This window comes from Cervus elaphus, chromosome 8 (assembly GCF_910594005.1).
Source record: "Cervus elaphus chromosome 8, mCerEla1.1, whole genome shotgun sequence".
In the NCBI taxonomy this organism is placed as follows: Eukaryota; Metazoa; Chordata; class Mammalia; order Artiodactyla; family Cervidae; genus Cervus; species Cervus elaphus.
The window spans coordinates 7,672,339-7,694,928 of record NC_057822.1 but is presented as its reverse complement, the minus strand read 5'-3'; the positions used below and the strand labels follow the sequence as shown (position 1 = coordinate 7,694,928).

General features: G+C 48.2%; 1 protein-coding gene across 4 annotated transcripts in view; it reads right to left on the bottom strand.

Moving 5' to 3' along the window:
• LOC122698351 (non-compact myelin associated protein) overlaps positions 1-22,136 on the bottom strand; it is a 45,927-nt gene extending 23,791 nt beyond the window's left edge. Inside the window, exons 1-2 of one of the 4 annotated variants that reach the window (XM_043909255.1) lie at positions 22,072-22,120; positions 14,488-14,629 (exon numbers count right to left, since the gene is read on the bottom strand). In XM_043909255.1, coding sequence (XP_043765190.1) covers positions 14,488-14,520 — 33 coding nt within the window. In that variant the 5' untranslated portion in view covers positions 14,521-14,629; positions 22,072-22,120. Of the gene's footprint in view, positions 1-495; positions 573-14,487; positions 14,630-22,071 lie in introns of all 4 variants that reach the window. The other 3 variants (XM_043909260.1, XM_043909257.1, XM_043909258.1) reach the window with 3 other exon arrangements.
• Between the last annotated feature and the right edge of the window lie 454 nt (positions 22,137-22,590).

Below are 22,590 nucleotides of genomic sequence, written 5' to 3'. Positions count from 1 at the left end.
TGTTGGGTCAGGGTCCTGGCAGGGCTGCCCTGTCCCGGGAAGGGCCCCCAGTGCCACCTCTGGGTCCCTGACGCCTCCCCCCGGCCCCCCAGAGCTGAGCCCATGGGCCTTCGTTTCTGCCATTATCTTTGTTTCAATGCAATATGAGCCCTGTTGCCCGTGGCTGGCGGGCCCCTGGAGCTCGGCAGGTGCGGCGGCGGGGAGAGTCCAGAGGCCCTGGGAGTGTAGGTCAGCCTGGCTTTCAAGGAGCTGGGGTTGGGGGTGATGGGCATTTACCACTCACGTCACCCCTGCTCCGTTTTGGGACCGCCTCTGTGTCTAGCACTGTACTTGGGGCTTCACATTCATAATCTCCTTCACCCCTCATCACACCCATTCTGCTTGAGACCCAAGGAAACTGAGGCTCAGAGAGCTCAAGCAATTCGCCCAAAGTCACAGAGCAGGGTAAGGATCCAGGCTTCAACTCCCCAAACCAGAGGGCCTCCCGGTACCTACCCCACCATCTTTGAAGAGTCAATGGGAACGTGGAAGAGGCTTGGAGGGTGTGCAGAACATGGCAAGGCAGTGTGAGTCTGGGGACCAAGGAAATATGAAAATGAGCAGGAGAGCAGAGCCGGGGAGGGTGTGAGAGGTGTGCCAGGGGCACCTGGGTCCTCCCGGGGGTGGTGGGCAGAGCAGGGGAAGGGGGCATGGTCAGCGTGCCAGCTTTTGCCTCTGTGTTGATTTCTTGAGCCAGCAAGAAACTCCGCCAGGCGGGGCTACTGCAAAACATGCCTGTAGGCACTTCATTTTCTCACTGAACTGTGGAGGGCTGCGCCTGTTTACCCACACACCATGGCAGAGCCTGTGCTGCTCAGGGAGCCCCGCCCCTGAAAGAGGAGCTCAGAGTCACCGAGGATTGCATGCTGGGGGCTCCGGCCCTGACGTTCGCCAGAGGAGGGAGATTCCTGCTGGGAGCAGGCTGCCTGCTCCACCCAGTCACACCGCAGCCAGGGGAATGGGGTACGCCCTGAATGTGACCTTTCTACTCAGAGCGGACAGGTTGGACAGGGCCCACTCCACTCAAAAACCATCAGCTAGGGACTTCCCTGGCAGTCCAGTGGTTAAGACTCTTTGCTCCCAATGCAGGGGGCATGGGTTTGATCCCTGGTCGAGGAACTAAGATCCTACATGCCACATAGTACAATGAGGAAAAAAAAATCAACTTTACGGCCACCCCAGAGAGCAAGCTTTCTAGAAACAAATCTGACCCTGGTCACCTCTGCCTAGACCTTGAGTGACATCTCACCAGCCAAGATGAATGAAGTCCAAACCCCTTAGCATGTAGGCCCGTGCTCAAAAATGTGGTAGCCACTGGCTTCAGGCGGCTATGGAATCCTTGAAATGTGGCTGGTCTGAATTGAGATGTGTTGTATGTGTAACATACCTGTGGGACCTCAAAGACTTAGCACATAATAAAAGAGCTAAGTAATTTATATCTTGCTTATCTTAGTAAGTTAAAAAAATTGATTAGATGTTTGATAATATTGGGATTGTTACTGCTGTTCAGTCGCTAAGTTGTGTCCCACGCTTTGGACCCCATGGACTGCAGCAGGCCAGGCTCCTCTGTCCTCCACTATCTCTTAGAGTTTGCTCAAATTCATGTCCATTGAGTCGGTGATGCTCTCTAACCATCTCATCCTCTGTCACCCCCTTCTCCTTTTGCCTTCAGTCTTTCCCAATGAGTCACAGGCTTTTTGCATATGTTGGGTCAAATAAAATATATTATCAAAATTTAATCTGTTTCTTTTTACTTTTTTAACGTGGTTACATTTGAAATTACGTATGTGGCTCATGATATACTGAACACCACATTTATACTCTGTCCTCTCTCCGCTGCCTCTCCTACCCACATTAGCTTATTCATTTGTTCTTTTCTTTTTTTTCCTTCTTTTTCTGGCTATACCACATTGGTTGTTAGTTCCCCAACCAGGCATTGAACCTGGGGCCTTGGCAGTGAAAGTGTGGAGTCCTAACCAGTGGACCACCAGGGGAGTCCCCATTTGTTCATTTCTTCATGACTGTATTCATTCAGTAAACATTCACTAATCGTCTGCTATATGCTAAACACTAGAGGCAATGAGGAAACAATATAGGCCTGGCATTTGTGCCCACACGGAGCTTATGAACTATACTTGTGTCCTACACTGGTTTGAGCAAGGAGCTCAAATCAGTCAATCCGAAGGAAATCAACCCTGAATATTCATTGGAAGGACTGATGCTGAAGCTGAAGCTCCAATACTTTGGCCAGCTGATGCAAAGAGCTGACTCATCGGAAAAGGCCCCAATGCTGGGAAAGATTGAAGGTGGGAGGAGAAGGGGACGACAGAGGATGAGATGGTTGGATGGCATCAGTGACTCAATGAACATGAATTTGAGCAAGCTCTGGGAGCTGGTGATGGACAGGGAAGCCTGGTGTGTTCACTCAGTCACAACTGAGTGACTGGACAATAACACACATAGATCCCATAGCATTACTTGCCGCTGCTCATATTGATGCTTCTCTGTAAAATGACTTCTTAATCCTGTCTGCCTGGCGAACTCCTATTGATACTTCAAAGCCCAAACCTTCCAACCCTTCAAGCACTTATGTCAAATGTTTCAGTTAAAAAGAAAATTACCTCATACAGTTTGTTCATTCCCACCCCCAATCCCTGCTGGGGTTCTGAACTATTAACTGTGTGACTGTGCGATTTTACCATTGTATCAGTTTAAATGTCATCACTCTAAGATGCTCACTATCCCCCAACCCCAGGAATTGTCTCACTTACCCTCTTTAACCTTCTTAGATCCACCACCAGCAGAAACTATCTTGTTGGTGACCCATCCAACCCTCCAGACCCTAAGATCTGTGAGAGCAGGCACTGGTCTTTGTTGTTCAGAGATGACATCCCAGTGCCTAGCACAGTCTTCAGCACCTAGTAGGCACTTAGAAAATGAAGATGGGACTTTCCTGGTGGTGAAGAATCCACCTCCCAATGCAGGGGACTTGGGTTCCTTCCCTGATCTGGGAATTAAGATCTCACATGCTCTAATGCAAACTAGTACAACCACTATGGAAAACAGTATGGAGATTCCTTAAAAAACTGGGAATAGAACTGCCATATGACCCAGCAATCCCACTTCTGGGCATACACACCGAGGAAACCAGAGTTGAAAGAGACACATGTACTCCAGTGTTCACTGCGGCATGGTTTACAATGGCTAGGACATGGAAGCAACCCAGATGTCCATCAACAAATGCATGGATAAGGAAGTTGTGGTACATATACACAACGAAATGTTACTCAGCTATAAAGGAACACATTTGAGTCAGTTCTAATGAGGTGGATGAAACCAGAGCCTATTATACAGAGTGAAGTAAGTCAGAAAGAGAAAGACAAATACTGTATATTAATATGCATATTAATATGCATATACAGAATTTAGATAGATGGTAATGACGATCCTATATGCAAGGCAGCAAAAGAAACACAGATGTAAGGAACAGACTTTTGGACTTTGTAGGAGAAGGCAAGGGTGGGATGATTTGAGAGAACAGCATTGCAACATGTATATTACCATGTGTAAAATAGATGACCAGTGCAAGTTCGATGCACGAAGCAGGGCTCTCAAAGCCAGCGCTCTGGGACAACCCAGAGGGATGGGGTGGGGAGGGAGGTGGGAAGGAGGTTCAGGATGGGGGGACACATGTGCATCTGTGACTGATTCATGTTGATGTATGGCAAAAACCATCATAGTATTGTAAAGTAATTATCCTCCAATTAAAATAAATAAATTAATTAATTAAAAAAAATCCCACATGCTTCAGCGCAACTAAGCCCATGTGCCACAACAAAGACCCAGCGCAGCCAAAAGGAAAAAATAAACAAAAGGAAAATGAAGATGATGGCCTGTTGGCTATATCGTGCAGGGTGTTACAACAGAGGTTCTGGAGTTGGACCACTGGGTCCAAATCCTGCACTCAATTGGCCATTGTGGTCACTATCATCATCATCATCATTATATGTCTGCTTTCCCCCTCTTGAGGGCCTGGGCAGTGTCTTGGGCTTTGTCACGCCCCAGCACTTCACAGAATCTGGTCTCTTCCAGAGTTCCCCATGGCAGGAAATGTCACTGCCATCCATGTAGCCTCTGAAGCCAGAAACCCACTGAAGTCATCACCTGTCACCAGTCTGCCACCCTCATCAACAAGCCCTTTCAGATTTATCTTCATTTCATACACATCTCCTTACTAATCTCCTCCAGCGTCCCTATCCTTGCTGGGGTCCAGGCTTCTGTCCTCTGTCACCTGGATGCTGCCATCGCTGCCCGGTGGGCCAGGACTACCTCTGCTCTGGTCCTCCACAGCAGTGGCAGCAATCTTTAAAAACCTCAGGTCTACTTTACACTAGAATTTACCATCGTCAGCAAGGCCCCTGTATAGGATCTGTATTCTTCAGACCCCTCCAGTCTCCTCTCTGTCTGAGTTCTGCCCTGTAACTCTGTCCCGTTGTGGCCACAGGACCTTTGCATATGCCAGAGCACTCTTTCCTCACCTCCTGGCATTTCTGATACTTTAACCCAAGCATCACTTCAAATTCCCATGCTGTGCACCCTCACAGCACAGGGGTTTAATAGCTGTTGGCTGAACCAAAGCATCCAGCAAGGACTAAACACAGGTCATAGGGCTTGAGCCTTCCCACCACAAGTGGCCACCAGTAATGTGACGCTAAGACACAGACGGGCCGTGAATGCTATGGAGCTCAGTGTGGGAGATGGTGCTAAGCAGGGGACAAGAGAAAAGGGCAAAGCTGCTCAGAAAGGGAAAAGCTGAGTGGCACCATGTGGTCATTAAACAAGCGTTAGTCACTCAGTCGTGTCTGACTCTGCGACCCCATGGACTGCTTTGTTCATGGAATTCTCTGAGCAGGAATACTGGAGTGGGTTGCCATTCCATTCTCCAGGGGATCTTCCCAACCTAGGGATCAAACCCAGGTCTCCTGCATGGAAGGCAGATTCTTTACTGTCTGAGCCACCAGGGAAGCTAAACAAGGGTTTAATTAAATAAGGGCTTTGAGATCTGTATCTGAACGCCCGTATTTACCTGTCACTAAGTGCCAAATCCTCTGGGTACTTTAAGTCTATTTGACTGTCTCATCCACCCTAAGTGGAAAGCACGTTGTTGTTGAAATTTTTTTACAGAGGAAACCACGGCCCAGAGAGATTAACTAACTGGTCTAAGGTCACCAACCGAGGTGGGATGTGAACTCAAGCAACCCGACTTCAGGGTCTGCTCCACATTTCAAAGGCTTGACTGTTAGAATGAACATTTGATCACTTTCTCTGTGCCAAGAACTTTTCTAAGAAATTTACAAAGAAGTTACTTCTATCATTTTTATTTATTTTTACTTCATTTCATCCCACTTTTTCTCCTTCTTCCAGGTCAACTGGGTATCACTATATCTTACAGGTGAAGAAACTGTAGTCCAGAAAGGTTAACTAACTTGCCTGAGGTCACACAGCCAGCAAAAGTGATGAAACTAGCTGGAGTTTCATTCTTTTAACCACTCCACTCCACACCTTCTGCTCTATGAAGGTGCATTATTATTATTAATTTGCTAGGATTTTGTCAGGTGGAGAAAGGAGGAGGGACACTGTAGCTGGGAAGAACAGTGGGCATGAAGACTGGGAGATGGGGATGAGGACGAACACTTTAGAAAGGGAAGTGTGAGACTGGGGAGGCGGGTGGGGCAGTGAGCGGGGTGGGGCTGTGAGGGTCCCAGCACAGCGGAGCTGAGTGTCCAGGCAAGGTCAGAGTGGAGACTGAATGTGAGGGATGTTTGGGGATTAAGCTATGGAAGAATTTCCTGCATAGGCAGATGCTAGCACACTTTAATCTCTCCAGAATCCCCATGTCACAGATTCCACGCGAGCTGTGAGCTCCTGACCTGGCTCTGCTGAATGCCCTTTGGGAAGTTACTTAACCTTTCTGGTCGTCCATCCCTTTCCCGCAAAATGGAGGTAATAAACAGGACCTTCTTCATGAGGTAAAAATGAGGTTATGAATATAAAGCCCCTGGCAGAGTGCTTGGAATAAAGCAGCCCTTTGAGATCTCATTTCTCTCCTTTCCCCAGCCTCTAGGAAGGTCTCCTCAAAGCCCCAGGCTCACCCGAATTGAGACTAAAATCGGCTGACTGAGAACCACCAAGGCCCCCCTGGAGGCCCCAGGTCCGTACAATGAGGAAGAAGAGAGGTATCCAAAGTGTCAAGCTATCTGAAGTGCATCCGAGACTGCAAAAAAAATGAGTAATTATAATTTATGTCCTCCTCCTTCCTGCTGTGTCAACTCGGGGTTATATAACTGAACTTCTCTGTGAGGGGGCCCTTGGGGGCCTCCAGGAGGCAGGGCTGGCGGTGACATAAATAAATATTTCTCTGCTCTCTGCCCCGGGCTTGGGCTCTGAGCAAACACCACAGCCTGAAAGGGAGGCTGTGACAGGGAGGAAGCTGGGGGAGGTGAGTTCAGGGCTGCGAGTCAGGAGACCTGCGTTCCAGGCCCAGTCCTGACTGGGAGGACGTGGCCATCAGGCAACCAGTGAGCCGGGAGGCGAGATCACGGTGTGATCTGGGGAACGCTGGGACCCTCGGGCAGGCCTTTGCAGCCTGCTCCCTGCATCCAGGCCCGGCACTCGAGCCCTTCCCATCTCTCTCCCGTCTCCTCCCCCGTTCCCTCTTGGCACCCACACACCCCTAACCTTGGTTCTCTGGGACTACGGAGTCCCCTACAACCCCACAGGATTTGGCCCTCTCCTGGAAAGTCCTCCACTTCCCGTGACATGGTGGTGTGCTGAGGGCGACTGAGGTGGGGGTTTAGAGTTAGATACGGGCCTGAAGGAGAAGAGGGGGACAGAGGCTGAGATGGTTGGATGGCGTCCCTGATGCAATGGACATGACCTTGGGAAAACTCCGGAAGAGGGTGAGGGACAGGGAAGCTTGGCACACTGCAGTCCATGGGGTTGCAAAGAGTCGGACACGACTTGATAACTGAACAACAATGGACTTGAATTCTGACCTGAGTGTCTTTAGGCTTGTGACTTAACCTCTCTGAGTCTGTTTCCTCATCTGTAAACTAGACTTGGTGATTCCTGTCTTTTCCCTGGTTGCAAAAATCAAATAAGATAATCATTGCTAATAATAAGCGGACTCATCTCTTCCATGCAGCCTCTATGTTTGCATGAATTCATTTCCCAAGGAGCTCCTAAAATAGAAGGGAAGACAGACCTGTTTGCTAATTATAACACTTTCATGTGATAAGTGCTATAAGCAAAGTACCTGTGAGGTGCTGGGAATTCTCAGAAAAGATTGACCTACTTGAGATCCGTGGGGAGGCTTTGGACAGATCCTGGAGGAGGAAACTAGTATTTATTAATGCCCACTATGCCTCAGGCTGAACCTCCAATACTTTGGCTACCTGATGTGAAAGCCAATGCATTGGAAAAGACCCTGACGCTGGGAAAAACTGAAGGCAAAAGGAGAAGGGGGCAGCAGAGCATGAGATGGTTAGATAACATCACCAACTCAATGGACATGAATTTCAGCAAACTCTGGGAGACAGTGAAGGACAGAGGAGACTGGCATGCTGCTGTCCATGGGGTCACAAAGAGTCAGACACGACTTAGCGACTGAACGGCAACACAAAGCATCAGTCACTCTCCTAGAGGCTTGAAAAGCATTGCTAAATGCCTTATGCATGCAAAACCCTCACAAATGCCTGATTTATTTATACAGTAAGGCTAAATAATTGGACTTGCACTTGTACCACAATTTTTTAGTCAAAACTCAGGACACTTGTCCTCAGCTCAGTTCAGTCACTCCGTCATGTCTGACTCTTTGCAACACCATGGACTGCAGCACTCCAGGCCTCCCTGTCCATCACCAACTCCCGGTGTTTACTCAAACTCATTTCCATCAAGTCAGTAATGCCATCCACCCATCTCATCCTCTGTCGTCCCCTCCTCCTCCTACTTTCAATCTTTCCCAGCATCAGGGTCTTTTCAAATGAGTCAGTTCTTCACATCAGATGGCCAAAGTTTTGGAGTTTCAGCTTCAGCATCAGTCCTTCTGATGAATATTCAGGACTGATTTCCTTCAGGATAAACTGGTTGGAACTCCTTGCAGCCAAGGAACTCTTAAGAATCTTCTTCAACACCACAGTTCAAAAGCATCAATTCTTCAATGCTCAGCTTTCTTTATAGTTCAACTCTCACATCCATACATGACTACTGGAAAACCATAGCTTTGACCAGAAGGACATTTGTTGGCAAAGTAATGTCTTTGATTTTTAAATGCTGTCTAGGTTGGTCACAGCTTTTCTTCCAAGGAGAAAGCATCTTTCATTTCATGGTTGCAGTCATCACCTGCAGTGATTTTGGAGCCCAAGAAAATAGAGTTTCTTACTGTTTCCCCATCTATTTGCCATGAAGTGATGGGACCAGATGCAATTATCTTAGTTTTCTGAATGTTGAGGTTTAGGCCAACTTTTTCACTCTCCTCTTTCACTTTCATCAAGAAGCTCTTTAGTTCTTCTTTGCTTTCTGCCATAAGGGTGGTGTCATCTGCATATCTGAAGTTATTGATATTTCTTCTGGCAATCTTGATTCCAGCTTGTGCTTTATCCAGCCTGCCATTTGCATGATGTACTCTGCATATAAGTTAAATAAGCAGGGTGATCATATACAGCCTTGACGAACTCCTTTTCCGATTTGGAACCAGTCTGTTGTTCCATGTCCAGTTCTAACTGTTGCTTCTTGACCTGCATACAGATTTCTCAGGAGGCAGATAAGGTGGTCTGGCATTTCCATCTCTTTCAGAATTTTCCAAAGTTTGTTGTGATCCACATGATCAAAGACTTTGGCATAGTCAATAAAGCAGAAGTAGATGTTTTTCTGGAATTCTCTTGCTTTTTCTATGATCTAACAGATGTTGGCAATTTGATCTCAGGTTCCTCTGCCTTTCCTAAACCAGCTTGAACATCTGGAAGTTCACGGGTCACTTACTGTTGAAGCCTCGCTTGGAGAATTTTGAGCATTACTTTACTAGCGTGTGAGATGAGTGCAATTGTGTGGTAGTTTGAACATTCTTTGTCATTGCCTTTCTTTGGGATTGGAATGAAAACTGACCTTTTCCAGTCCTGTGGCCACTGCTGAGTTTCCCAAATTTGCTGACATATCGAGTGTAGCACTTTCACAGCATCATCTTTCAGGATTTGAAATAGCTCAACTGGAATTCCATCGCCTCCACTAGCTTTGTTTGTAGTGATGCTTCCTAAGGCCCACTTGACTTCCCATTCCAGGATGTCTGGCTTTAGGTAAGTGATCACACCATCATGATTATCTGGGTTGTGAAGATCTTTTTTGTATAGTTCTGTGTATTCTTGCCACCTCTTCTTAATATCTTCTGCTTCTGTTAGGGCCATACCATTTCTGTCCTTTATTGTGCTCATCTTTGCATGAAATGTTCCCTTGGGATTTCTAATTTTCTTGAAGAGAGCTCTAGTTTTCCCCATTCTATTCTTTTCCTCTATTTCCTTGCACTGATCACCAAGGAAGGCTTTCTTATCTCTCCTTGCTATTTTCTGGAACTCTGCATTCAAATGGGTATATCTTTCCTTTTCTCCTTTGCCTTTAGCTTCTCTTCTTTTCTCAGCTATTTCTAAGGCCTCCTCAGACAACCATTTTGCCTTTTTACATTTCTTTTTCTTGAGGATGGTCTTGATCCCTGCCTCCTGGACAATGTCGTGAACCTTGGTCCATAGTTCTTCAAGCACTCTATCAGATCTAATCTCTTGAATCTATTTGTCCCTTCCACTGTATAATCATAAGAGATTTGATTTAGGTCATACCTGAATGATCTAGTGGTTTTCCCTACTTTCTTCAATTTAAGTCTGAATTTGGCAATAAGGAGTTCATGATCTGAGCCACAGTCAGCTCCCGGTCTTGTTTTTGCTGACTCTATAGAGCTTCTCCATCTTTGGCTGCAAAGAACATAATCAGTTTGAAATCAGCATTGACCATCTGATGATGGTCTTCTCTTGTGTTGTTGGAAGAGGGTGTTTGCTATGACCAGTGTGTTCTCTTGGCAAAACTCTGTTAGCCTTTGACCTGCTTCGTTTTGTACTCCAAGGCCAAATTTGCCTGTTACTCCAGGTATCTCTTGACTTCCTAGTTTTGCATTCCAGTTCCCTATAATGAAAAGGACATCTTTTTTGGGTGTTAGTTCTAGATGGTCTTGTAGGTCTTCATAGAACAGTTCAACTTCAGCTTCTTCAGCATTACTGGTTGGGGCATAGACTTGGATTACTGTGATACTGAATGGTTTGCCTTGGAAATGAACAGAGATCATTCTGTCGTTTTTGAGATTGCATCCAAGTACTGCATTTATAACTCTATTGTTGGCTATGATGGCTACTCCATTTCTTCTAAGGAATTCTTGCCCACAGTAGTAAATTATAATGATCATCTGAGTTAAATTCACCCTTTTCCGTCCATTTTAGTTCACTGATTGCTAGAATGTTGATGTTCACTCTTGCCATCTCCTGTTTGACCACTTCCAATTTGCCTTGATTCATGGACCTAACATTCCAGTTTCCTTCACAATATTGCTCTTTACAGCATTGGACTTTACTTGCATCACCCGTCACATCCACAATTGGGTGTTGTTTTTGCTTTGGCTCTGTCTCTTCATTCTTTCTGGAGTTATTTCTCCACTGCTCTCCAATAGCATATTGGGCACCTACCGATCTGGGGAGTTCATTTCTCAGTGTCCTATCTTTTTGCCCTTTTATTGCCTAGCAAAGATTTTGGGTCCACAAGGAGTCCAAGAGGAGAACTAGAAGCTATAGAATGAACGTAGAAATACCAGAGTTTGCAGGATAGCCCAGTGGTTTATGAATCATAGACTTATTTCCACAGAGCCTGGTCTGGCCATGCACTTGCCATACAATAACTGTCTAACAAGTGCTTAGTGGATTGAGGGCAGTGTGTGTGTGTGTGTGTGTGTGTCTGTGTATTTTCTACCCCTTCATGCTCCTGGGATATTCTACTGTAAAGGAACAGAAGCTACCAGCTGTCTTCCCTACGGATCCCTTGTTGCAGAAAAAATTGCTGTGACCTTGGCCTTCTGCATGGTGTCTCTCTTTTATTCCGATACTATCCATCTACTTCTGGCTGGTCACAGAATAAAGCCATCATTCTTTGTCTTATCAACCAAAGTCTTCCATGAACCTTTTCCACTTTTATCCACCAGCACCTGTCTTCTCCCTTTCTTCCCAACCCTAGGCAGGGAATGAGTGACTTCCTGTCTCCTTAAACTCACCCATGCCTCACCTGTGCCTCCCATACTGGGAAGCTATTACTAGCTGCACAGTATCTCCCCACTGAAGAGATGGAGTCTGTTTCTCCACTCCCTTGAATCTAGGTGGGCCCCATGACTGCTGGGACCACTGGGATATGGCAGGAGCGACACTGGCTCTTGGGGTAAAGCCCTTCAGGGAGGCTTCTGCTTCCTGCCTCTCAGAATGCTCGCTCCGTCTCGGCACCCCGCTGACATGCTCTGAGAAGCCCCGGGCACGTGCAGAGGCCACAGGCAGACGTGCTAGTTGACCGCCCCGGCTGTGGTCCCAGCTGTCAGCCACGTGTCACTAAGTCACCACGTGAGTGAGCCACACAGACACCCAGGCCAGCTGAGCCGTGAGCTGTGAATGTCAGGCAGAAGGCACGTGTCAGACCCCAAGTGAAGACCTCTCCCCTGAGCCCGCTCAACCTATACAGCCATCAAGCCACGAAGTCTTAGAGCAGTTGGTTACACAGGGACAGATAATCAGCAAACTGGCCTTTTCTCCAGTGCCATCTTCCCAATGCTACCCCAATCTAAACCTTCCTCGGTCATGACACTCAACTGTCTCCTCCTCCCCAGAACACCTCTTCCACCTCTGACTACTTATAATAATTGTTTGCACCAATCACGATGGCTTGAGATCCCTGGACCTACTTATCCTTTAAAACATTCAAAAAATAACCTGTAAACAGAATAATTTTATCGTTTCTGAAAATGGAAAACTTGCCATCAATAGAAAGCAACAAAATAAATTAGATGAAACAGATCAGTGTCATTCTAGCTGGACAGTGTTACCTCCCAAAGGGTCTGGGCCCAAGGCAGGTCCTCTTTTAAAAAAAGGAGTGAGTGTTGCAGCCAGACTCTGAGATTCAGAATCCAGGCAGTTACAGCAGACCAGCGTCTGAATCCCCGGATCACATGACCATGGTTGTGTATCCTTCAATTCAGCAGTTGCGCGAGCTTCGTGAGTCCTTCACCTTCCTGACTATGGCGGGTGCCAGAGCGCTCCAGTATGCAGCGCTTTGGAAGCCTCCAGCCTTTCCAGTATTTTAAAAGAACAGGGTGCATAAAATCCCTTCCTCCCGAAAATGCTGAGTTCTGTTTCTGTTTCTTGCATTGACCCCAGGCTGAAACACCCTGACTTCCGGCAGCTCCTGCAGCAGCTCCTGGATTTGTTTCTTTTATTATTTAAGTAGTTCCTTCAGAGTATTTTCAATGTGGGTCTTTGTGTATTCCACCTTCTAAGGCTTTATTTGTCTAAGAATATTTTTAGTATGACCTCATGTTTGAATGACGATTTGGCTGCCTTTAAAATTCTGGATCGAAAGGGTTCTCTTCTTTCAATTCTTATAATAACATTATTCTTTGACTTCCTTGATCAAGTGCTATTATTGAGATGTATAACATCAGTCTAAATCTTGGCACTTTGTAAGGGAGGCTAGTTCTCTCTGCCCTTTCTCACTGTCTTTCAGCTTTTCAATTTTATCATGATATTTTGTATGGATTTTTCTGCTGTTGGTGACTCCATGAGTCCTTTCAGTATGATTTCATTCATTTTCCTTTAATCCTGGAACATATAATCTCTATTATTTCTTCAATTCTTCCTTATTCTCCATTTTTCGTCTTCTTTCAGGACACCTACTTTTACTCTCCGTCTCTCTTAGATTTTCTTTTTCATTTGTTATCTCTTTATTTTTTTCCTGCTTCCTTCTGGGATAGTTCTCAATCTGATTTTCCTCTTTACTGCATGCATGCGTGCTAAGTTGCTTCAGTTGTGTCTGACTCTTTCTGACCCTATGGACCACAGCCTGGAAAGGATTCTCTGTCCATGGGATTCTCTAGGGGAATACTGGTGTGGGTTGCCATGCCTTCCTCCAGGGGATCTTCCTGACCCAGGGATCTAACCCACGTACGTCTCCTATGTCTCCTGCATTGGCAGGCAGGCTCTTTACCACTAGCACCACCTGAGAAATGTTAATTTAGCTGTATCCAACCTGATATTTATACCATCTATTGTGTCCTTTATTTTTTTTTCACTACAAATTTGTTTTATTTTCTTTTGCGCAAGAGCCTGATTCAGAGTTGATGTTTCAGCCATATTGGCCCAAGACGTATAATGAGGCGATGTGAAGCATTTCTGAATAAAGAAGTGGAGAAAGGAACAGGCTGAGATGGCAATGCCTCTTTTGTCTCTGGAGCACAGGGTCCAGCTGGATTGCAGAGCTCTGTTCTGCTTGCGGAACGTGAGAACAGAGTGCCTTCCTCTGTGGCGCTTCTGACCTGAAGCTAAGTGGAGGGGAGGCAAGGACTTCTGCCAGGTCGTGTCCTTCATTTTAAATAGTATATCTTTCATGGGCTTCCCTGGTGGCTCAGGGGTAAAGAATCCACCTGCCAAGCAGGCATCACAGTTTGATCCCTGGGTCGGGAAGATCCCCTGGAGGAGGAAATGGCAACCCACTCCAGTCTTCTTGCCAAGAAAATCCCATGGACAGAGGACCCCGGTGGGCTGCAGTCCATGGGGTAGCAAAAGAGTGGGACACGACTTAGCAACTAACCAACAACGATAAGTTTCATAGCTAATCTTTTGCTTTGGTTCTCTCCTATGATTTCTTGTTCTTGCATTATTCTACAAAGGTCTTTCCTTATCTTTTAAAGTATTAATAAAAGTATCATGCTTTACTTCAAAATCTGGTTCCATCTACTTCAATCATTCTGCTTCAGATGACAATCTGCTGCTTGATTTACTGTCTTTTAGAACAGTTGTACTTCTTAGGCATCTAATTATTTTGGTGAGTGAATTCAAGTTCCCCTGGGGGAACTTCTCTCAGCCTGGTAATGCGCCCTGTGGAAGAGCCAGAGGCACTAGGAAAAGAAAAAATGAGCCCGGGGGCAGAGAGACACAGACTCCCTCAGCCACTCTCTTCTGGTTGGCACTCTGCCTGTGTCTCTGCAGGCTTCATCTCTGAGTTCCAGGGAGCAGTAGCCTTGGCAGGAGGTCAACTCCGTCGGTGGGATTCTACAGACTGGGGTGGGGGGCGGGGTTGGAAGGGCAGCGATGGGCAAGTGAATACCTGAGCCTTGGTCTGTTTTGATTGATTCCTCATCTCAGCAGGGCTTTGAGTTGCTCCAAGGGCTTCCGTGGTGAGCCAGTGGTAAAGAACTTGCCTGCCAATGCAGGGGACTCAGATTCGATCCCTGGGTCAGGAAGATCCCCTGGAGAAGGAGATAGCAACCCACTCCAGCATTCTTGCCTGGGAAACCCCACAGACAGAGGAGCCTGGTGGGCTGCAGTTCATGGGGTCACAAAATAGTCGGACATGTCTTAGCGACTAAAAACAACAATAGACCCTCCCAGGGCTGTAGCTGCCAACTTCTGCACTGCAGGGACAGGAGGCAGTGACTGTCCCAAGACAAGGAGCAGGGACCCAAAGTGAGTAAGTGTCCTTAGAGAACAGTGCAGAGGTCAGTCACTCATTCCACGCTGAAAGTCTGTGTACCAAGGCACTGTGCTAGATGGTGGGGCAGACCATGGGATATGGTCCCTGCCATCACGGGGTTCATGCTCTGACAACAAACTAACAGACCCAGCCTAGTGCCCTACTAAGGTCCCCATCCCGGCCCTGCCTTTCGAGCATCTCAGTTAGTCTTTCTAAGCCTCAGTTTCTTCATCTGCACAATGGAGATGATAAAAATATCATCTTGCTTTTCTTTAATAGACATACCTCATGCTTAAAGATAACTAAATTTGTCAACCTTGATTCCAGATTCACATTCTGCCACCTTTTCTTCTGGAGGACTGACAAGATATCGCATTTTCCTCCCACTCTCCAAGAGGGTTAGGTTTTCAAGAGACAGTTCATGCCAAGTGATTACAAATGATTAGCAAATGCCCAGCACACCGAAACCTCTCAAAATTATGAATTGCTGTTATTATTACTATGAGCAGTGACATCATTTCTGGGGATTAGGGAGGAACATGGAGCTGCTTCTGTACAATAAATAAATCCTCTTTTGTCCTCTGGGCAAACCAGTTACCGTTAAGGTCTGAGGCTGGAGAGAAGACCAACGTAGGGCATCTACAGTTTCCACAAAAGAGGACGGAGTGGACTTGGCTCTTGAAAAAATTTTGGTTAAGAAATAGTGAGGAAGAGGGTAGGAGTTGGTGGGGAGGTGAGGAAATAAACCAAGTGACATTTTCCAGAAAGAACTACTAATACCACCACAGGCATTAGAAGTTTGGATAACTAGTCCCTTTTCTGCAGTTTCTTGCCTGTTCTTCTTCTTCTTCTTTTTTTTTTTCTTAATTGCTGAAGGGCAATACAGGGAGGAGGTTAGGACTTCCTGGAATCTCAGTCTCACTTCTGCCGAACCTCAGGGTCTGCGTCTTTCCAGGACCCAGGAGACCCACTGCCCAGGGCTCACAAGACTTTTGGGGGCTCACAAAAAATGTTTCTCATTTCTTTCAAAATCAGAAGAAAACAGGAACTTTTAGGATGAAGAAAACGTTTAAATGTACCAATACAGTTATTAATATAACTTAATATTTTTTATGGAGGAAGGGGCCCATGAAGGCAAAATGTCGTCCCCAGTTAGCTCTGTGACCACCAGCCCTCTGTGAACCTCAGCAGGGAGCGAGGGAAAACTACTCACATCCTGGGCTGCCGTGGGTGGGAAAGGGCTGAGGCATGTGGAGCATTTAGTGCTGTGTGGGCCCCGGCAAACCCTCAGCAAACAGGCATTAACTGTTAACCATTTCCCTCTGAGACCTGAAGGCTAAAACCTTAGGGATATCTGAAGGAGAGTTAGGGGATCAGGGATGGCAGCTGGGGGAACAAGTTGCACAACTGCATTTTAAATTTTTTATTCATTTATTTTTATTTATTTTTTGGCCATGTGGTGCAGCATGTGGGATCTTAGTTCCCCAACCAAGGATCAAACCCATGCCCCCTGCATTGGGAGAATGGAGTCTTAACCACTTGTGAACCACCAGGGAAGTCCTCATAGGATTAATTTTTATTTTTTCCATGCCACAGGACATGTGGGATCTTAGTTTCCCAACCAGGGATCAAACCCATGCCCCCTGCATTGGAAGCACAGTGACTTAACCACCGGACCGCCAGGGAAGTCCCACACTATTGCTTTTTATTGCACAGCAGACTGAAAGAGATGATCCCCGGTGGAGGAAGAGATGGAAGCTGCAGAAGGTCAGGCCCCACGTGCTGGGGGCTCTGCAAGAAACAGACACACAGCAGGAAAAAGAGGTCTCTCTGAACTTCCGGCACAGGCCAGAGGCAGGTGTTAGTCTTGAAGAATGAGTGAGTGACTGAGTGAATGAATGAATGAATGATGAGTGAACTGTGGAAGAACTGAAACACCCTGATGCTCGTTGGCCTGAACAGCTGACGCAACAGGTCCCAAGACACAAACTTCTCTGAAGGGGAAGGGAAACTCATCTTTATAAGTGAGGGCCTTGGATAGCATCCTCTTTAATAAATTGGGAAACCGAGGCTTAGGGAGGTGATGTGGCTTGAACAAAATCCCACAGCTCGAAAACCAAGGCCTCCCTCCCCACTCTGCGCCCCATCCTCCCCTGCTGGCTGAGGCTGCCCTGGCCATCCAGGGTCTGCACAGATGCCTGACATCCCAGGAGCTTCCAACATCGCCCCCTCCACCTCCTCGAGCCGCCCACTGGGTACCATGGACCTGGCAGCCCTGCTGAGGGCCCCAACTGCTCAGGAGTGTCCAGCCCAGGCAGGGGGCCCCTCACCACAGGCCTGGCTGAAGAACAGGCCTCTCCTGTCTTTAGAGATTGGCACACCCCCTTTTCCTTCCTTAGGCCAAGCTGCAGCCACCACCCCCGGGAGCTTCAAACCACAGGAGAGGTTCCAGCCCAGCTGCCACGCTCTGGCCCTACCCCTCAACTGTACTGACACCCAGCCCTGCTGAGGAATCCACGGAGACTTGCTGACTGGTAGGCTCTGGCCTTGGCTCAGTCCCCTTTCTCTCTTCCTGCCTCCTCCTGCCCACGGGGTACCTATCGTCCTGATGAGGAACTCCTCTGAAAGAAGATAAAGAGGGATCCACCCTGCCAGATCCCGAAGCAAAGAGTGGGATGTCAGAAACCCAGATGCCAGTGGCTGCATCAGGAGGCCGGATGGATGGAGGTGCAGAAACCGATAGGGCAGCGTGCTCCATGCTTAGAGGTGGTCCAGGAGAAACAACCCACCGCTGATTCTGGGCTGCCTGCAGAGGCCCTGGCGTGGCGGCCTGCAGGGTACACCCCAGCACAGGCACTGCTTGGCCAGCAACACCTGGCCCAGGTTAGAGAGGTTCCTGCTTTGGATTATTTTTCTCCAATATCAAACATATATCTTTTAAAAAGTAAATTGAACGTATATAATTTGGGGTCTTTATTTTCAACATATATGAGGTGTTTTTTTTTGTTTTGTTTTGTTTTCAATTAAAAAGGTTTACTGGGCAGCTTAAAATCCACTTTATCTTTCTTTTTATAACCTTCCATTCTACTTTATTGGAAGACTGGAAAGTAAAGGGAAGTGTTGTAGCTATTCATATTCCCAGAGAACCTCCCAGCCCACGGCAGTGACAAAGCACTCAGATAAGGGGACTTGAGGTCTCTCCTAACAGTTCTTCACTGGGTGTATCTCATCCTTTCTGGACTCCAGCGTCCTCACCTGAAGGAGCCCTCTGTTGTCTTTAAGGGTTCCTGTAGCACCTACTTCTACTTTATTGACTATGCCAAAGCCTTTGACCTTGACGTGTGGATCACAACAAACTGTGGAAAATTCTTCAAGAGATGGGAATGCCAGACCACCTGACCTGCCTCCTGAGAAATCTGTATGCAGGTCAATAAGCAACAGTTAGAACTGGACATGGAACAACAGATTGGTTCCAAATAGGAAAAGGAGTATGTCACAGCTGTATATTGTCACCCTGCTTGTTTAACTTAGATGCAGAGTCCATCATGAGAAACGCTGGGCTGGAAGAAGCACAAGTTGGAATCAAGATTGCCAGGAGAACTATCAATAACCTCAGATATGCAGATGACACCACCCTTATAGCAGAAAGCAAAGAAGAACTAAAGAGCCTCTTGATGAAAGTGAAAGAGGAGAGTGAAAAAGTTGGCCTAAACCTCAACATTCAGAAAACTAAGATCATCGCATCTGGTCCCATCACTTCATGGCAAATAGATGGGGAAACAGTGGAAACGGTGACAGACTTTATCTTTTTGGGCTCCAAAATCACTGCAGATGGTGATTGCAGCCATGAAATTAAAAGACACTTGCTCCTTGGAAGAAAAGTTATGACCAACCTAGATAGCATATTAAAAAGCAGAGACATTACTTTGGCAACAAAGGTCTGTCTAGTCAAAGCTATAGTTTTTCCAGTAGTCATGTATGGATGTGAAAGCTGGACTATAAAGAAAGCTGAGCGCTGAAGAACTGATGCTTTTGAACTGTGGTATTAGAGAAGACTCTTGAGAGCCCCCTGGACTGCAAGGAGATCCAACCAGTTCATCCTAAAGGAAATCAGTCCTGAATATTCATTGAAAGGACTGATGCTGAAACTGAAACTCAAATACTTTAGCCACCTGATGTGAAGAACTGACTCTTTTGAAAAGGCCTTGATGCTGAGAAAGATTGAAGGTGGGAGGAGAAGGGGACGACAGAGGATGAGACGGTTGGATGGCATCACCGACTCAATGGACATGAGTTTGAATACACTCTGGGAGTTGGTGATGGACAGAGAGGCCTGGCGTGCTGCAGTCCATGGGGTCACACAGAGTCGGACACGACTGAGCGACTGAACTGAACTGAACTGAACTGTAGCTCCTATCCCCTGTGATCCTGCAGGATAGGGATCAGACTGGATGTTTCTTTCCTCCTCTCAGAGCCTAGGGGGTCTCTAGGGGCTGACTATCAGGCTGGGAGAAGCAGCACAGTGTCCAGGCCTGCCCCTGAGGTGTAAATTCTACCAGCAGGGGATTCTTCCTTGAGAAAAGACCCTGATGGTGGCAGGAGAGAGGGCAGAGGCTCAGAACGTGTGATTGGGGACATGCCTTTCAAGCTAGGGGATGGGGATTGGATGGGAGACGAGGGTGGCAGTAGGGGGAAGAACTTGGGGTGTCTACATCACTTTGGTAAAGAGATGCTCTCCCTGGAGCATCAAAGATCTCCTCTCGGAGCCAAGAGCCCCAGTCCTTAGCCTGGGTTCATGTATTCCACAGACATTCACTGAACGCCTGCTATGTGCGGGGCACTATGGTAGGTGGGGATATGGTGAGAAAGAAGGCAGGCTTACTCCCTGAGTCTACAAGTCAGTGGGAAACACAGATATCAAATGATTATGAGCAATTATGGAAAGCGCTAAGAGAAAATGCTTTGAACTTGGCTCTTTAGAGAGATACAGTGCCTCCCACGTCCTCTTGATGGGTTTGCCCAAATCTCTCACCTCCACTTCAGATCTCTGCTTTCCTAGTCACTGCAGGGAGATGGGACCCTCAACAGGCTGCCTGCCAGGATGTCAGACAGGCTGTAGGCTCCTCACCTGGCTAAGAGTGGTTCCACCTCGAGGACACAGTTCCCTCCCGGCCTGAGGCGGCAGAGGCCACGGTCCATAGGAGGAGACGAAGGACATGAGAACCGGCTGCAGGGATGAGCTTTGATTCCATGAGAGCAGATTTCCCCAGAGACCCAGCACGATCCCCTGGCCCGGCTCCCCATGAGCCTGGCTCAGCATGCACGCTGGCGGGTCGCCCACCTGGCCCCACACTGCCCCCTTCAGCTGCCTCACCAGCAGCCAGGAGGTAGCAGGACGAGGCGAGGGAGGTCCCACTGCCATGAAGGGGCCATGGGAGCCCCTTTCCCGTTTCATCTTCCCTTCTCACCAGGCACCCGCAGCCCTTTGCTGTCTCTTGGCACCCCTGACCCCTGTGGCTTGGGGATGGACACTTAGAGGATGTGAGAAAGGCAGCTGACCGACCCAGATTCCAGCTGCTCCATGTACTTCCATGTGGCCGCTAGGTCAGGATCCCAGGATTCTGTGTGCCTTCCCCTACTCTGCGCTCTGCTGAGCTTATCATGTTGCTCCCCTGCCCCCTCAAGAAGGGGTGCCCCAAATCTGTTGCTTTGGGCTTATTCTTAATCTGTTACACTGTTCCACCCACCTAGACCACTGTCTCCTATCCATACCCATCTGTTAGGGTCTGGCCATCTCTAAATTCACTATTTATTGACTACTTGCCACACGCCAACTGTGGTACTACATACTCACTCATCGTTCATTCATTCAACAAATGTGCAGTGAGACCTACTATTTTTGTTGTTGTTTAGTCTCTAAGTCGTGTCCGGCTCTTTTGTGACCTCAGGGACTGGAGCCCACTAGGCTCCTCAGTCCACGGGGCACCAATAATGGTGAACCAAAGAGACATAGGCCCCTGTCCCCAAGGAGCTACAATCTGGTGGAAATTAATAGCTCATTTTTATTGAGTGCCTATAACATAAAGACCTTGTCCTAAGTACTTTATATGGGCTATCTGACAATCTGTCAAAGAAATTGCCTTGTTTATGGAGTAACGCAAACCATAGAGAAATGCAAAGTCCTGCCCAAGACTAAGTTATCGGCCGCCTAAGGGGCAAAGCAGGGATTCCAAAGCCCAGGCTGACTGATTCCAAAGCTCTTTAGCACTAGGCTTTCTTTATTGGTCGTTCTTTCATCACTCAGTCGTGTCTGACTCTTTGTGACCCCATGGACTGTAGCCTGCCAGGCTCCTCCGTCTATGGGGCTTCCCTGGCAATCTTCTCCAGGGGAATCTTCCCCAGCCAGGGATTGGACCTGTGTCTGACCCAGCAGCTCCCGCACTGGCAGGCGGATTCTTTACCACTAGCGCTACCTGGGAAGATACTCAATCCCACGATACCTGGGAGAATAACCCTCCTGGCCCTCCTCCCAGACTAGAGAGATTCCTAGATCCTTCGAAGCCCGCCTAGTATATGACACACCCTTGTCCTCCTCCTGACAGGTACCAGACCACAGAACGTGTCCCCGCCTCCTTTCTCCGGAGCTGCTGAGTTGGCTGATCTGAACTAGAACCCTGGGTTCTTCCTCCTGGCTGTGGGTTTTCACTGCAGATCTTCCTCCAAAAGGGGCCTCCGCACAGACGCCCATTTCACAGATGAAGCCAACAGAGGTCCTAAGTGGTTTAAAAATCTCTTCTACCTCCTGGCTGGCCGGGTCTCTTTTCTCCTGGGAGTCTCGGTCCCTCCGCCCGAGGCTTAGTGAGGGAGGTGGGTCAAGGAAACAACTCGCCAGCCGGATGCTCGGAATAACACGCCCCAAATGCAGGCTTCTCCGCGAGGGTCGAGCTTGCGACGCGTGTCCCATCCCCATTTCCAAAGCCCGAAAAAGACAACCGACCTCCCTCTCCACTCGGATCACAAACCACCGCCCTCCGGGCGCAGACCCCAGGCACTTCCTCCAACGAAGGGGGATGGGTGGGACTTGGGGACCCCTCACCTTACCTCTCCCGGCTCCCCTCCGAGGATCGCGGCCGGCAGGTGGACTGTGACCCGTCGCGCCCGAGCCGGACCACCCGTGCCCCCGGAGCCTCGGGGTCCCCCGCTTCCCGCGCCTCCTACCTGTTCGGGGGAGCCCCGCGCACCGGCCGCCGCCCTAATCCGCCTCCCGCCAGCGCCGCAGAAGCCGCCCCGGCTCCGGCCGCCCCGGGATCCCGCCCCCGGCCCCGCCCCATCGCGCGCAGGTGATCCCGGGAGGGGCCCCGTTGCCCCCTCGGTCCCTGCCTTGGGGGCCGCCCCAGGGGCGCCAGGCTCGGGGCACTGGCTGGGCGGCGCTTCCCCGCCGCGTCCTCGCGCTTCTCCTGGCCCAGGTCCTTCTTGGGGATCCAGTTCGCCCACCCCCAGCCACTCGGTCCACCAAGGCCACTTCAGCCAGGGCCGAAAGGGAGAAGGAGCTTTAAATACGCCAGGCTAGCTAGATGTGAACTGCAGGGAGTTTGTTAGGTGTCTATTTTTTTTTTTTTTAATAATATTTGTAGCCTTAAAAATTGTTTTATTGGAGTATAGTTGATTTACAAAGTTGTGTTACTTTTACTTATATAGCCAAGTGAATCAATTACACAAATAGTTATATCCACCCTT